The sequence below is a fragment of the Pygocentrus nattereri genome, chromosome 23 (assembly GCF_015220715.1).
Source record: "Pygocentrus nattereri isolate fPygNat1 chromosome 23, fPygNat1.pri, whole genome shotgun sequence".
In the NCBI taxonomy this organism is placed as follows: Eukaryota; Metazoa; Chordata; class Actinopteri; order Characiformes; family Serrasalmidae; genus Pygocentrus; species Pygocentrus nattereri.
Window position 1 is genome coordinate 26,221,364 of NC_051233.1, and position 14,115 is coordinate 26,235,478.

General features: G+C 41.2%; 3 protein-coding genes across 3 annotated transcripts; 2 read left to right on the forward strand and 1 right to left on the reverse strand.

Moving 5' to 3' along the window:
- The first annotated feature begins 1,634 nt into the window (after positions 1-1,634).
- mia (MIA SH3 domain containing) lies at positions 1,635-3,945 on the forward strand. The gene is made up of 4 exons (XM_017697507.2): positions 1,635-1,812; positions 2,450-2,583; positions 3,446-3,556; positions 3,663-3,945. The coding sequence occupies exons 1-4, from the start codon at positions 1,677-1,679 to the stop codon at positions 3,684-3,686; spliced, it is 405 nt and encodes a 134-aa protein (XP_017552996.1). The 5' UTR covers positions 1,635-1,676; the 3' UTR covers positions 3,687-3,945.
- A 1,106-nt stretch (positions 3,946-5,051) lies between these two features.
- Positions 5,052-7,184, forward strand: c23h11orf1 (chromosome 23 C11orf1 homolog). Its single transcript, XM_017697519.2, has 3 exons — positions 5,052-5,512; positions 6,730-6,799; positions 6,922-7,184. The coding sequence occupies exons 1-3, from the start codon at positions 5,282-5,284 to the stop codon at positions 7,110-7,112; spliced, it is 492 nt and encodes a 163-aa protein (XP_017553008.1). The 5' UTR covers positions 5,052-5,281; the 3' UTR covers positions 7,113-7,184.
- Positions 7,185-10,627: 3,443 nt separating this feature from the next.
- On the reverse strand, positions 10,628-13,952 carry cryabb (crystallin, alpha B, b). Its single transcript, XM_017699999.2, has 3 exons — positions 13,653-13,952; positions 12,766-12,888; positions 10,628-12,265 (listed from the first exon to the last, which is right to left on the reverse strand). The coding sequence occupies exons 1-3, from the start codon at positions 13,842-13,844 to the stop codon at positions 12,062-12,064; spliced, it is 519 nt and encodes a 172-aa protein (XP_017555488.1). The 5' UTR covers positions 13,845-13,952; the 3' UTR covers positions 10,628-12,061.
- Between the last annotated feature and the right edge of the window lie 163 nt (positions 13,953-14,115).

A 14,115-nucleotide genomic window follows, 5' to 3' on the forward strand; every position in this document is an offset into this window, starting at 1 on the left:
AGCTTTGTAGCTTCCTTGGGAAACAGTAGCATGAGTGTGAGTTGGTGTAGGGTCAGTAAGGGTCAAGCTCGTCCACACAAGCAGCAGTCTGTGCAACTCACCTTGCCAGTTCCTGTTTTCCGCCTGGGATATTTTCCCTCCAATGGAACTGAATAAGACTAGTGATGTTTTCGGGTGGGGGGGCAGCTCCAAATGCTGGACTCAAGCTCACTCCTCCAGAGTGAGTCTTTCAATGTTTAAAATGACCGGTAAGGAAGATACTTTCCTATGACGACATGCTGGAAACAGGGCGTTGTAAACAGAGGTAGATAAGAGACAGATAAAAACAGACAGATTTACTGGGTGACATAACGTACAGTTAATCATTCCAGGTGTGACCGAACAGCCACAACAAAAACTGTCCTGATGCTTCATTGCAATGCCTTGTTTTCGATGTGATTCAATAACCACTGGACTAAGCATTCTGGTCTAGACGTAACATTTAACATGTTATTTATTATTTCATATAGTATTCTGTAGTGCATCATTGCAAAGTCTTATCGCTTTGACGTTTTAGTCCATTAGTGTTCTTTCACTACAATACCCAGCATGCACTGCACAGACACATAGTGATCAACAAATCCCACCTACCGCAATCCACTGAAGGACAATGTTTTTACTTTGTTAATCATTTATTTGAAGAATTGGCCAGCTAGCAAAATGTATCCAACCTAAAGCACTTTAAAAATCTTGGAAAATGTATTTCTACCTTTAAAATTGTTCATCAGAGGGGTGTTTAAACCAGGAAATCTTTAACTACTGTAGCACTGCTGTAAGAGACAAGTAACAATTATATATTAAAAAAAAGTCCAGTCCACATATTGTAAAATAAATAAATAAATAAATAAATAAAATCAAAGCATGTGTCTTCAAGGCAAAAGGCTTCTTCACATGTAATGTAAGTTAATGTAACCTTTTATTCCAAATAACATTTTTCACAGAATATAAATGACAGTTGCTCTGGTCAAATGATGTAGAAAAATAAATAAGTGGAGATTTTTGTTTGTTTTGGTGCCCTGCGATGGACTGGCGCCCTGTCCAGGGTGTATCCTGCCTTCCGCCCGATGACCGCTGGGATAGGCTCCAGCACCCCCCACGACCCTGAGGGAGAAGCGGCTTAGAAAATGGATGGATGGATGGATGTTTGTTTAGGATTAAGCTAAGCTGCAAAAACCAACCCATTTCAGATGAATCTTTACTGTGAATTAGTGTAAAATGCGTACATGAACACACTTACATATGCAAACTCATTCAGCCTACAGCAGTTAAAGCACCCATAAAAGCTGAAGTGATATGAATATGAGTTGTTACTGCAGACAGTTAATGGTTGTGGGGATACGTTTCAGTCCAAACTTAAATTAGGACTGTTTTTGATACCTAATACCAAAAGATTGTAAGTGTACTTGAGAGGAAAACAATAGAATATTAGCTAAATGTACAGTATTGGCACTGTAAACATAATGAAAATGGATCAGGCCTCATCCTGCTCGCACTACTAGGGAATCTTTTGTTCAGAAGAACTTGGTCATTAGTCCACACTGTGGGACAGAAGCGGGGGCAGGGGCCCAACTGAAGCCCCTCCTCCGCCTGCAGACTTCACTCCGCCAGACCCTTCAAACTGAACTGAACTGCAGATCATGGCAATGGAGGGACGCTACGCGAACTGGCCGCTGATCCTGGTGCTGTGCGGCCTGCTGCCGTTAGACACACAAGCTGGCAGGCAGATGCCCAAACTTTCTGATAAGAAGCTGTGCGCCGATGCGGAATGCAGCCGTGAGTAACAGTGTGTATTGCCTATATGTTATAGGCATTTGCCTTTGGTATGTTTGTGTACGGATATGTTGTTTATAAGGACAGTAATGTTATTTTGTGTTATATATTAATGTTTTTGTACAAGGTGAAACTAAGGTGTTACATTTCCTTACAGAGTAATGCACTACCCCAGTGTATTAAAGCGTTAGTTCAGAAAAAATCTGATTTCCCCTACTACAAACGTCCATCAGCCAGTACATGTCTGGAATTAGTTTTGTCTTCCTATCTTTTACAATTGAGCTACAATACTAATGAAGCTAACAAGTAATGGAAGCATATAACTAATTAGCCACAGCCAACCATGGCTGAAAGTCCAAAACAGCATAATTGGCCTAGTTCTCTCTGGGTGGGTCGATTGGTCCTCCCTTTCCCCCACCATCACTAAGCATGATGTTAATCAACACAGCATTAACGTAACAGAATTGGCAGTGTTCTCCTCCAAGTGTGCTGAGCTACGATGTGGTGGCGCTTCAAGTGAGGAAATACGTGCTGGCCTTCACCAGCTTGGTAGCATCATGTGATAGCAGAAGAACATAGAAGTTAGACTGTTCCTCTGAGCTATTGCTATATGCCTAATATGGAGTTCCTTTGTCCTCAGATCCTATCCTCATTGCTAGAGCCCTCCAGGATTACTATCCCCAAGATTGTCGCTTCATTCCTATCCGCCAAGGCCAGCTTGTCTATGTGTATGCCATGCTGAAGGACCAGGGAAACCTCTTTTGGGCAGGCAGTGTGAGTATCATAGCATTAGCTGAGGGAGGATGCTATTTTTCTTTACATGAACTTATTTAAAGCCAAAGCAACCTGATTAAAGATTGAGTATAGCTGCCATTACTTCAGGTACACCTACCAAATGTGTGCACTTCGTAGCCAATTACTGACTGTAGCCCAGCCCCCTCTGCCCATCTGTCTTTGGAAAGAGACCAAGATGTGACCACCACTGACCATTAGTAGTGACATCATTTCAACATAATTAAATGGATCAGATGTCAACAAAGTCATTGAGAGTGGTCTGATGTGAAGTGCTGTTCTAGAAAAACTTAGAATAGAATTATTTACAGTGGTGGTGATAGGAACCAGACGTCTAAAGTCTTTAAGGCCTCTGCTACTTCACAGAAAGTTATTACCCTAAAGGCCTGATCCCCAAAACTTTGTTTTTACGATATTTCTGAGAAAAGGTTTTAGCCTAAAACCTATTTTTAAAAAGACATTAATGGCAGGGAGAGGTAAACGCATGACATTGTAAGGTACATGCGTCAGGCTCCAGTCTTTGGGGGCCAAAACACCGCAGACTTCAGCTCACTGCCTCTTTAAACACTCCTCGCTCAGCTCATCAGCAAATTAACAGGGCCTTCATGAAATGAATTCAGAACGTTAGATTAGGGTAAATGCTACTCTCAGCAGTATTTTGGCCCGGAAGGTCGCCAGTTTGACATGCCTGTTTTAAGGCAAAATAGTCTCCAAAGAAAACCTATGCATTCCGATTTGACCACTGTTTTACTGTTATCAACAATACATAGAATCTCAAGTGTAGGTTGTGATGGCAGCCCATGCCAGGTGTGTCCCTTTTGATCACGGATGTCTCCGGGTACAGGTCCAGGGGTCCTACTACAGCGAGCAGGAGGCCCGGCTAGGCCACTTCCCCAGCAGTGTTGTTGAGGAGACCCATGCTTTAATGCCTGCTGAAGTTGTGGTCCCAACGGATGTGAGTGTTTGAAGCTTTTCAGTACTTTCACCATGTTTTGAATGCTGCACAAAAAATGATATGCTAATACTTACATGAAAACGCAATATGGCTTTTATTACTGCAGAAATGGGATTTCTACTGTCACTGAGACTCCAACACCATTCAAGGAGCGATTTACCCGTTGAAGTAAACATGGCTACATCCTTCACTTGCACTTTACATGATCAGCTGTAGGTTTTCTAGCAAGCAAGGCAACACATCATATAGGCCATTAGGTCAGTGAGAATGCATTCCCCCACAGACTCACATAAAGTAAACGAATACAACAGCTTAGCACAGAAAGTAGGTAAAAAGTAGTGTTCTTAAACTGTTTAGCATTCAATAAACTTGAGCTGCTATTAAAAGGCTCCTGGTTGTTTTTTGTATCTTTCAGCTGTTGCGTTTAATCGTGCGAATAGTCTTTTAAAGGTGGAGTTAATGTTAATAAACCGGCTGATGTTTCTCAGCCTTCTCCATAATTGGGTCTATCTAGTGTTGTCCCTGCTAGACCAGGATAGACTCGCATAGGTGGTCACTAGCAAAACCAACATATTGTTAGTGATGGAGCAACACCTCCAAAACAGTAACTTTGCAGGAGAAAAAAAAAATTCTTAACTAATTTTAGATCATTTCTATTGGTCTGTTCACCATTTAACACAATGCAAAAGGAAGCTTGAACATTTTAAATTGCATCAAAAAGTAAAACATGGAGATACACAGGTTTTTTTTCATGACAACATGTTAAATATTTGGTCTTTTTGAATAGTTCACACATTTGCTCATTTGTTTACTCGCTCCCCATAAAACCTCTAATAGATACATTCAGTTTACTATGTAGGTAGATGACCTTTTGACCATAACCTAGCAACTAGCATTAAAGGGGAATTTCACTCATTTTTCGTTTGTAGAGAAACTTACACACTTCGATTTCTTTGAAGTGGTGGTGATGGGAACCAGGGGTCACAAGGTCTTCCACACAAATATAGCCATTTTATTTACTATCCAGAAGCCCCAGCGACCCTTCTGAGTTTTTATACTTAATGTTGGTGGTGGTAAAAATCTGAAAAAATCATCTTCGATTTGGGGACTGTTTTGCCGTACAGTTATCCCTCTGCTATGAATGGATTAAAATGCATTTTAAGCCAAACATTCATCAGAAAACTATCATAAAACAAGGTGTCGGACATCAGCATATATCTAACCATTTCATGCATTTGAGGTTAAACTCCTCACACGTCTGGTTCCCATCACCAACACTGTGAATTATTCCGACTCAGTAATTTTCTCTAGAACAAAGTATTTCACACCAAACCTCTCTGAACGACTCTGCTTAGATTTCGACCACTTAGTGAGGTAGAATTTTGGAAAAGTCGACGGAGTTGCCCTTTAACTCACTGAGGCAAAACGTCATGGTTAGTGAACAAATCAAATTAGTCAGCTAGAAAGTTAGTGAACGTGCACGGACTGAAGTGGGGCCACGCGAAGTCTAAGCACCCTGTAGTGGGAGTGAGGTGTACCGCCGGGAATTGGAACACTGCATCAGAACGGCTCGATACAGAACACAGCCACGTCCTCCTGTCGCCTTAGAAACAACTGACAACAAAGGCGAGCCACGCTCGAGGGGCAGGCGCGCGAGGACAGACCTCGAGACGCCTGGCAGCGTAAAGACGCCGAATCGCGCTGGACCGAACTGCTGTCGTCCGTATGGACTTTGCACGGATGGAGAGCAGCCCACCCTTTCACTACACGCTCCGGGCTTCCGGGCAGAGTGAGGTTTGGCGCGATCTCACCGACGAAGCCAAGTTCCGTCAGTACGGGTGGCGCTGCTCCACCAACGAGGACGCTTACTCCACCGCCACCCTCCTCGGAAACTGGGCAGAGAAGAGGGTCGACACTCGTCGTGCCAGAGAACTCCGGCGCCCTCTGCCGTCGCAGGCGAGTACTGCGTGCGCTGTTAGAAAGCTGCCCTGTGCTTCCGCTCACTGGTCACTTTATGGGCCGCTCGTTTCAGCCAACGGTCAGAATCACGATAATACTACACGATTGCGCACTGACTTTGGGACCACTATGCATTCATGGAACTTTTGTTTTATCTTTTAATGTACTTCAAATACAACTTTAAACCTGAAAAAAAACTAAAAAAGGTTAAAAATTATATATATATATATATATATATATATATATACTTTTAAATAAATGATATAAAAATAATAAATAAAAATATACTGGACCAAAATCCATGAGAAAAGTTTGGGCTCTTAGGGAGGGGCGAATGTATAGCAAGACAAAATGAGAGCATCAGTGAGGCACAATAATCGCTTTATTGTCATCATTGGAAGCCAAAATCAAGACCCTAGCTCTAGTTCCACCTCCTTTATAGGTCCAACAGTATCAGTCACCCCATTCATTGGTCAGTTTCTGACCACAGAGCTGCCGTTGACCAGGTATTATTTTGGGTAGTGGAGCATTCTCAGCACAGCAGTGACGCTGATGGGGTGGTGTGTGTAACTGGTGAGAGGGGTCCGCTCCCCAGAATATCCGGCCAAGAGTGGCTTTGAGCTCAGACCACTATAAGGAGCTATAGGGGGGCTATACACACACTGTGTATCAACAGATGGGCTGCAGTCTAAATGTACACCAACAAAATGAAGCTGCTGTACGAATGTCTGTCTGAATATACCCACAGCCATATGTGTCTATATATCATCACAAAACTGTATCACTCCGCTAAGTCGCCGTTGCTACGCAACGACTTTGATATGAGACGCTCGAGCCATTTGAGCGTTTTTACTTCTTACTTTGCGCACAAACAGAAAATGGATGCTTTTAAGATCACATTTGACCGACAGCCGATTTGGTCAGACTCTGAAGACGAGACTACACTAAATGAGATGAGACTACACTGTCATCACCGCCGAGAAGCTTTACAGTCGCCAAACGTCTAGTCTCATCTCCAGAGTCTGACCAAACCGGACTGAGCCATAAAACTGCTGTAATAGCTGATGAAATGGACAGTGAGTGTAGACACAAGTTAGTAACCTATAAAGTGGCCAGTGAGTGCGTATAGTATAATATACTATAGTATACAAGATCTTTTGCATTAATTTATCTGTTTGTTAATATTTATGTATGTCACATGATTGTAATTCCAGTTCTCTCACTACTTTGAGACGACATACTCCTCTGCCTACTACAAGGAAGACAAGCGGCCCGTTTACAGCAGTGAGCCTCTTATGTTACCTGTTTAATCCCAGCCTCTTATGTCTGTTTGATTGTTTGACGTGTACACCAGGTTTATGGAATGTGTGTCATTGTTTATAAATAGACTGTCTGATCTGTTTCAGCTGTGAAGAGGGAGCCCAGAAGCTTCCCTGGTCATCAGCCTGAACTGGACCCTCCCCACACCAAGAGGGTGCCAAACTCCTGCTATAGACTGGACTTCAGCTGGCATGGGCTGGACAGCAGCTCAGCCGCACCCCCTTCAGAGCTCCCGCTGAAGGAAGAAGGAGCTTGTGACTTCTCTAACACACATTAAACAGCTACGAGGTTGGGTGCATTTTCTGCTTTTAACAATCCGAGTAATCCCAAACACTTTCAGTAAGGTCTGGACTCTGGCGTGGTCAGTCCTCTGTTATGAGAACACCAGCAGCTTCTTTGCTGATGTTTTTTCTTTTTGTTTAATTCTTTGTCTCAGTAATGGCTTCTTAACAGCTACACATCCTTTCAGATACTGAGATGCCTTCTCACAGTGGAAGGATGTAGAGAAAAACCTATGGATTTTTCAAGAGTGGAGCTTGATTTTCTCCCCTCTCTCTCAAAGATGAAAGCTCTGTTTATCTGATGGGGACAGTTTTGGTGGTCTTTGGTGGTCTTGCACAGAAGGCCTGATTTTTCTGTATATTTTTTGACTCCAGTTTTAGTAATGAATTTATTTTCTGTTGACTTTGATCTTCTTTATACAAGTGGATTCGAGACACTGGTACAGCATCAAATTTTTAAACATTATCAGATCCATTGACATCAATACTCATATATATACACAATACGCATATATAGCAAATATTGAGGGTGTAAAAATATGAAGATGCTTTTGAAATGTATTCATTATTTATAAAAAAATTTATTATTTTATTAAAATAAAAATATTTCTTCTATTTTTTTTAATGTTACACACACACATACACATAATCTAAACCGCGTATCCTTCTGGGTCGTGGTGGGTTGCTGGAGCCTATTCCAGCTGTCATTGGGTGGAAGGCAGGATACAAACTGTACAGGTACATCACAAACAAGAAATACCAAAATAATTGATAAATTGTCAAAATAATCAAATTAGATACATTGTTAAATGAAATAATTTCCTAAAGAACTGAAATTGCTCTAAAATCAGTACAGCACATAAATACTAGATCTACAGAATCTCTTCTGTAAGCACTTCGAACAATTAATTCAGGGTTTTTTAGCACTTCTGCTTGCATGACTGATTTCCAGGACACGCTATTCATTTGATATCTTTGTTTGGAATGTTGTACTACACTGTAAAAATACTGGTAGCATGCCCTGTTTTCAGGCTGGGTGAACGTCACCCAAGCGTAAATGGCAGGACGGTGTTTACAAAGTCTGTACGTGATAACGTTTCCTTTCCTGTTGAGAGTTTTCGTCCTTTGCCCAGTGATTAATGTCCTTATAGTTCCTTTGTGCGATCTGCTCATTGATCCTCAGGGCTGTTATGTGGTTAGTTTTAATGTTATTTTGCATTGTGAGAGAGTTTATCAATATTAATCAACATGCAAAATAAAGCATATCAAATCATACTGCAATACACTATCCAGGTTAGAAACATATTTGTTTAGACTAGCATATGGCTACAGTGATTTCAATTGTGCTGGTATTTTCATTTATTTTCTTTTTTCATCTTTACACTGATTTTCATCTAAAATGGAAATTCTGTACCGTCATATGCAAAAGTTTGGACACCCATTGTCAACTTACATGAAAATACACAAAATGCACATTTTAATCCACAATTGCTGTTTGTTCACTAAATTTGGCCTTGCATCACTTTGGCCTTTGCAAACATTATGGAACATTTTATATTTGATGTTTTTCCCATGTGTTAAACTGTCTGCTTTCCATCACTCCCAACATCAATCACTCAACTTCACTTGCTCAGATTTGAGATTTTATCCTCTAAACCAGGGCTGTCAAACTTAACCATTAAAGGGCCATGTTAAAAAATCTCAACAAAACCTTTGGGCCAGCCGTGTTTTTTATTACTACTTAACATTTTACCATGACCCCAACTGCCCATTGTTTGTTCAAAATCTGCCAGAACTACAATGGCAAAACATAGGCACTGAATACTAAATTTAAACAAAGACAAATCGTATAAAACGATATAAAACGACTACTTTAGCGGCAGATAACTGTTAAACCTCTTTCAACACCCCCAGCGTACAGTAGGTTTTAAACTGCCCATTCACTTGAAATAGACACCTGGCATCTTTTTTTTGTTTTCCTTTGTTTTTGTGCAGTAGATCCTTGTTGGGGAGGGGGTGGGAGCACACATTATGCTGCAGTGCATGCTGGGAACTGTAGTGCAGTTCATGGTGAAATGGGCTAATATTCACAGAAAAATAAAATACTTTTGTGGACCAAATAGGATTGTGCCACAGGCTTGACTGTGGGCCTTGTATTGAGCTGTGGGGTGCAAAACGGTTTTACTCTGGTCACTAAGCTAATGCTAGCCTCTGATGCTACCAAGAATATAGTGAGGTGTCTTTACACTCATCTTGTATTCGTTATATTGTAATATTCATGTTTTTCTTTATATTTTTATATCTGTTATCTTTACGGACTGTTAAGCTCTCTTTTCCTCTGTTAACGCGTGTGTATTCTGTTGAGGGCCTCTTTCACCTCCTCCTTCCAGAGAGGGAGCTAATGTATAGACCAGTATTCCAGTGGTATGAGAGCAGTGTTTAAGCTTTTCCAGATGGTTCCTTATGGGAATGTATGGATGTGTGTGAGTCTCTAACCATGTAATGTATGTGCGCACATTCACCATATATAAAGCAGAGGCAGTTTGAAGAAGGGGAGAATCTCACATTCGGCCTTCGGGACTCTCACAGAGCTTTAACACTATCTTATTCATTTGAAATAAAGTTGTTCATGTTTAAATCCAGATCGTGTCTACAGAGCTTTCTTCTCCCCACCTACACAACTGAGAATAAACAACAATAGCAAGATTAACACAGCTACTGTCTCAACAGCAACAACAACAAAGATGATTTACTGCCTCGGATTTGAGTCTTTTGCCCTCAAGAGTTGCATCAGTGAAGTTTTAGTGAACCATAATTGAGCCTGTGTTGTGAAGCTATTTTTTGGCCTGTTCAGTAAGCTATCATTAAACCTTTGGTATTATCAAAGTCCATATAATGAAACAAGATTAGTACAGCTAATTGCCCAAAAACAAACAAAAAAAACTGCCTAGTCTTTATCCTCAAAAGTTCCATCACTGAAACCTCAGTAACAAGGACAATGAGTGAATTTGTAGCATGCTAAGCTACTTCTGCCTGCTGCTAAGACATCTAAGTTTTCTTAGATAAGTTTTCTTAGATAGATGTGAATGTCAGTTTGAAATTTTCATAATTTTAAATATTAATATCTTTTATTCATTTTAACTCACTGCCCAGTCCAAACATCTCACACATGAAGTCAGCTATGTTAGTGATTGCTCTCTGCAACTGCAAGTAATCCTCTCATTAGCATGATTTTGTACATTGGACTCTGATCAGTTGATGTACAAAACAAGGTGCTTTTTTTTCAAAATATGTCTGTAGATGGAAAAATGTGACCTTGGTGCCGTGGTAACACATTTAGCACGAATACCAATCTTTATAATCATAATAAGCCATTCAAGAGGAGTTAACCATTCAAAAACCATGTCTTTGAGTGCAGGAAATCTTTAAACTTTAACTTGTCTTAACCATTTGAGATGCACACCCAAACTAGAGGTATGGATTATGCAACTAGCAAGACACCAACTCCCTGTTTGCCTTAGAATGATCACAGAATTTATTAGAGTTTGTAACCATCATTACACACGCATGGAGCTGTCATGTTTACACGTTGCTGTGAATCATGAGGAATGTTGCAGCAGTGAACACATTTGGAACATAGGGACTTGGGCCTTTGCACTGATCTGAGACCTGCTTTGTAGTCTGTTCTTACTGTGATTCAAAAGACTGGGAAGAAAGAGCTGATCCCAAAACAGTGTAAATAGCAACATCAAGCCCGGGTGCATGAAACGCCCACTTGTGTGGCCCCCTTCACTTGTGCCTCCTAGTGGTTAGAATGTGTCAAAAGTGTCTGTTAGTGTTTCTTGTCACAAAATGACATTATTATGTTTAGCAGCTTTGTCAATAGTGCTTTTGTGAGGCTTTGTGAACATGGATGGTGACAATAGATGGTATACGACATAACCTTTTACCTCTACACAGAATATAGACAAACACACTCTCTCAATCTCTCAGTCTTATACTTTTAGAAGCAATCTTAACACCTCTCAGTCAACTGTACCTTTGATATAGCCCTAAAGACCACCACCCAATAGATCAGATGTTTTTGTACGCCCATATTCTCATTTCACTATACCTAACTGCATCATCTCTGACGTACTCCGTCTCAACAGCATGTTTCCAGACACCACATGACATCACACCAAATCAATAAACAGACGTGCCTCCAGAAACATTTAGAAACAAACAACAGAAAGAGGTCACTTTCTTCACTGCGTTTCCCCTCTTCCCTCGATATCTGCACCTGATCTCCATAAGTACTCTGGTCCCAAGTCTTTCATGAACAGAAAACGTCAAATCACAAAGCAAATTTCAGCACCACTTCTGTTTTTTTGTGGTTGAAGCACAAGAACGGTGAAAATACAGCAATCTTAATTCTTACTTCTTTGAGATACAAGATTACGGTGTCAGAAATTCCATCATATTATTCTTTCTTTGATGTCTTTGCACCATATCAGCACAACAAATGCCCAAATGTCCAGCCTGCCTACACTCAAACCCTCACAATTCTCAACTCCGTGCAGCCATTGTTTGGCATTGATCAGCTCTGAGAGACAAAGAGCCCTGTTGTTTATTGCCATTTGGTTTTGTGGAGCCATGTGTTTTATGACCAGCAGCTGAGGGATACAAACAATACTCCTGTGGTGTAATGATGTACCTCTGGAGAAACTGTGTAGATGTACCAACCAAATTAAACAATGCAGTTATCACTAAATAGCACAATAACATGTCCTTTGATTGAGATTAGCCTCTGGAAAGGCCAGAACTCCAGACTTGTCAGAGCCCAGGTAAATGCTGGCAAGGGCTTGAATCTTATTCTTCCCCAAAGCATGTGAAGGTGGAGGCGAAGTGTAGGGGAGCACAGTGGAAGGGAGACTGGGGATGACAGACTTGCACAGCAAGAGCTTTACTTTTTTTGTGGGCCAGACAAAGCGGGCTTGTCCTCCCGAGTGATAGGAATGGGGCGCTCCGGAGCATCGGAGGTCTTGCGAGGGGCCGTCACCATCAGGATGCTGTCTGAGGAAAGTGAAGAGGTGATGCTGGCTGGGTCGACCCCAGTAGGGAGTCGGTATTTTCGGAGGAACTCTCGCGAGATGGATCCATGGTCATCCTGGAGGGCAGAAGGCACATTACAGGCATTAAACTGATTGATAAATATGATCTTAGCTCAACATTTTAGTGTAGTATAGCGGTGAGTCATACTAGGGTTCAGTTCCATGCTTGGGCAAAAACACATGCTATATCAATAAGAGTCCTTGGGCAAGACTCCTAATGCTATGTTTGCTTATATTTGTAACAGGTAAATGTCTGTAATAAAGATTACATTCTTCATGAGAGCAAATTTCTCCCACATAAGTGGACTGTATGCTAAGGAGGTTTACTGTATGTTATGTAGATTTAGGGCACTGGCTCCAAACCACGGTCCTGGACTACTCCTGCCCTTTTAGTGTTATTCTCACTCTAACATACTTGAGCCGACTAAACTGATCTGATATAATGAATTGAGAAGCCCTAAGTTGAAGTGGGTGTGTTACAGTAGGAAAATACTAAAATGTGGAGGATACAGGTTCTCAAGGAGCTGAGCTGAGAAGCACTGGTGTTAGGATTTACCTGACGGTCCTCATGTTTAGCATGAACCTCAATGTAATCGCCGATGATCTTAACGGCCAGCTCCTCAGGTGCAAAGTGTTTTACATCCAAGTTGATGGTAAAACGGTCCTTTTCCATTTTCATCTAAATCATGAAGGTATAATGTCGTTTAATCACTTGCATATTTAGAATATAACAGATTTGAAAAGAGCCAATAGAATTGGTTTTCTTAAAATTTCTTAACATTTGTGCTATTGGGAAGCATATATTGATAAAGATCAATATAATTCAGAGGTCAGAGTATCCTCAAAAAGCCTCATCATGAGAAAATGTTTCAAACACAACAGGGACATTGTTAATAACTGGCTAGTAACAGTAGAAAATTACATCAACTGTTAGGACAAAACCTTGCTTTCAAAATCATAACTTTACAGGAAAAGCAAAAACAATGTTTAGTTAATGTAAAAAAAATATTTTCCCAGCAGTTTTGAAGCATTTCTATTGGTCCATTCATTAAAATATTTTCACACAGTTCTTATGTCTCAGTAAGTTTTGGCTATGCATTATTTTTTATTAAGAAAGAATGTTGCTGCAATCTTCTATATTAATGGCAGGTTGAGTTAAAAGATGGAAAAAGTGGAAATCCTCTCATTCCTATGCAGCCTTAAGAACTCTGTTTAGCATCTTGGATGACTGGCAGAAAGCTTAAAGTCAGAGAAGCAACCTTCTCAAATAACTTCTCCTTATTAGTCCCTGTGTCTTGTATGGAGAACATCACTAGCAATGTACCAAACCATTATCCAGGCTTATGAAGTGAGGATAGAGAACAGCTGAGTGTGGCTCTTTCTGTAGTACATGTAGAGTTATATGTGTGATGAAGATATAAAAAAGGTATCAAATCTGTTTACCTCTGAGAGCCCACTCTCCACCCAGCTGGGCCAGCGAAAGAAGGAAGGTCGAGAAAAGTACAGTGAGGGATAGGGGGTCAACACGTCGCTCTCTGGCATATGCTCCCCGAAGTGCTGGTCAAAGATCCGGCTGGGGAAGAAAGATGGCCAGAAGGAGCGGCGGAACCAGGGATGCTGGATGGCGATGTCCATTTTGTTTCGTGACCTCAGGCTTGCGATTTCCACCCCGAGAAAAACCTGTTGTGTGCCCTGCCTGCCCCCTTATATACACCAACAGTGGCAGCCACAGAGCCAGGCCAAGCCAGCTGCGGATCTTTCTGGAACAATGATGTAAACTGTTTTCTTGCCCCCCTCCACTTGTTCCGTCCCTCCCACTCTCCTCTGCTAGCTGTCTCGTCCATCTCTTCCAACACTCTCTGTATTTATCTAAACCAGTGGTGTGATTTCATTCACACAGATACCG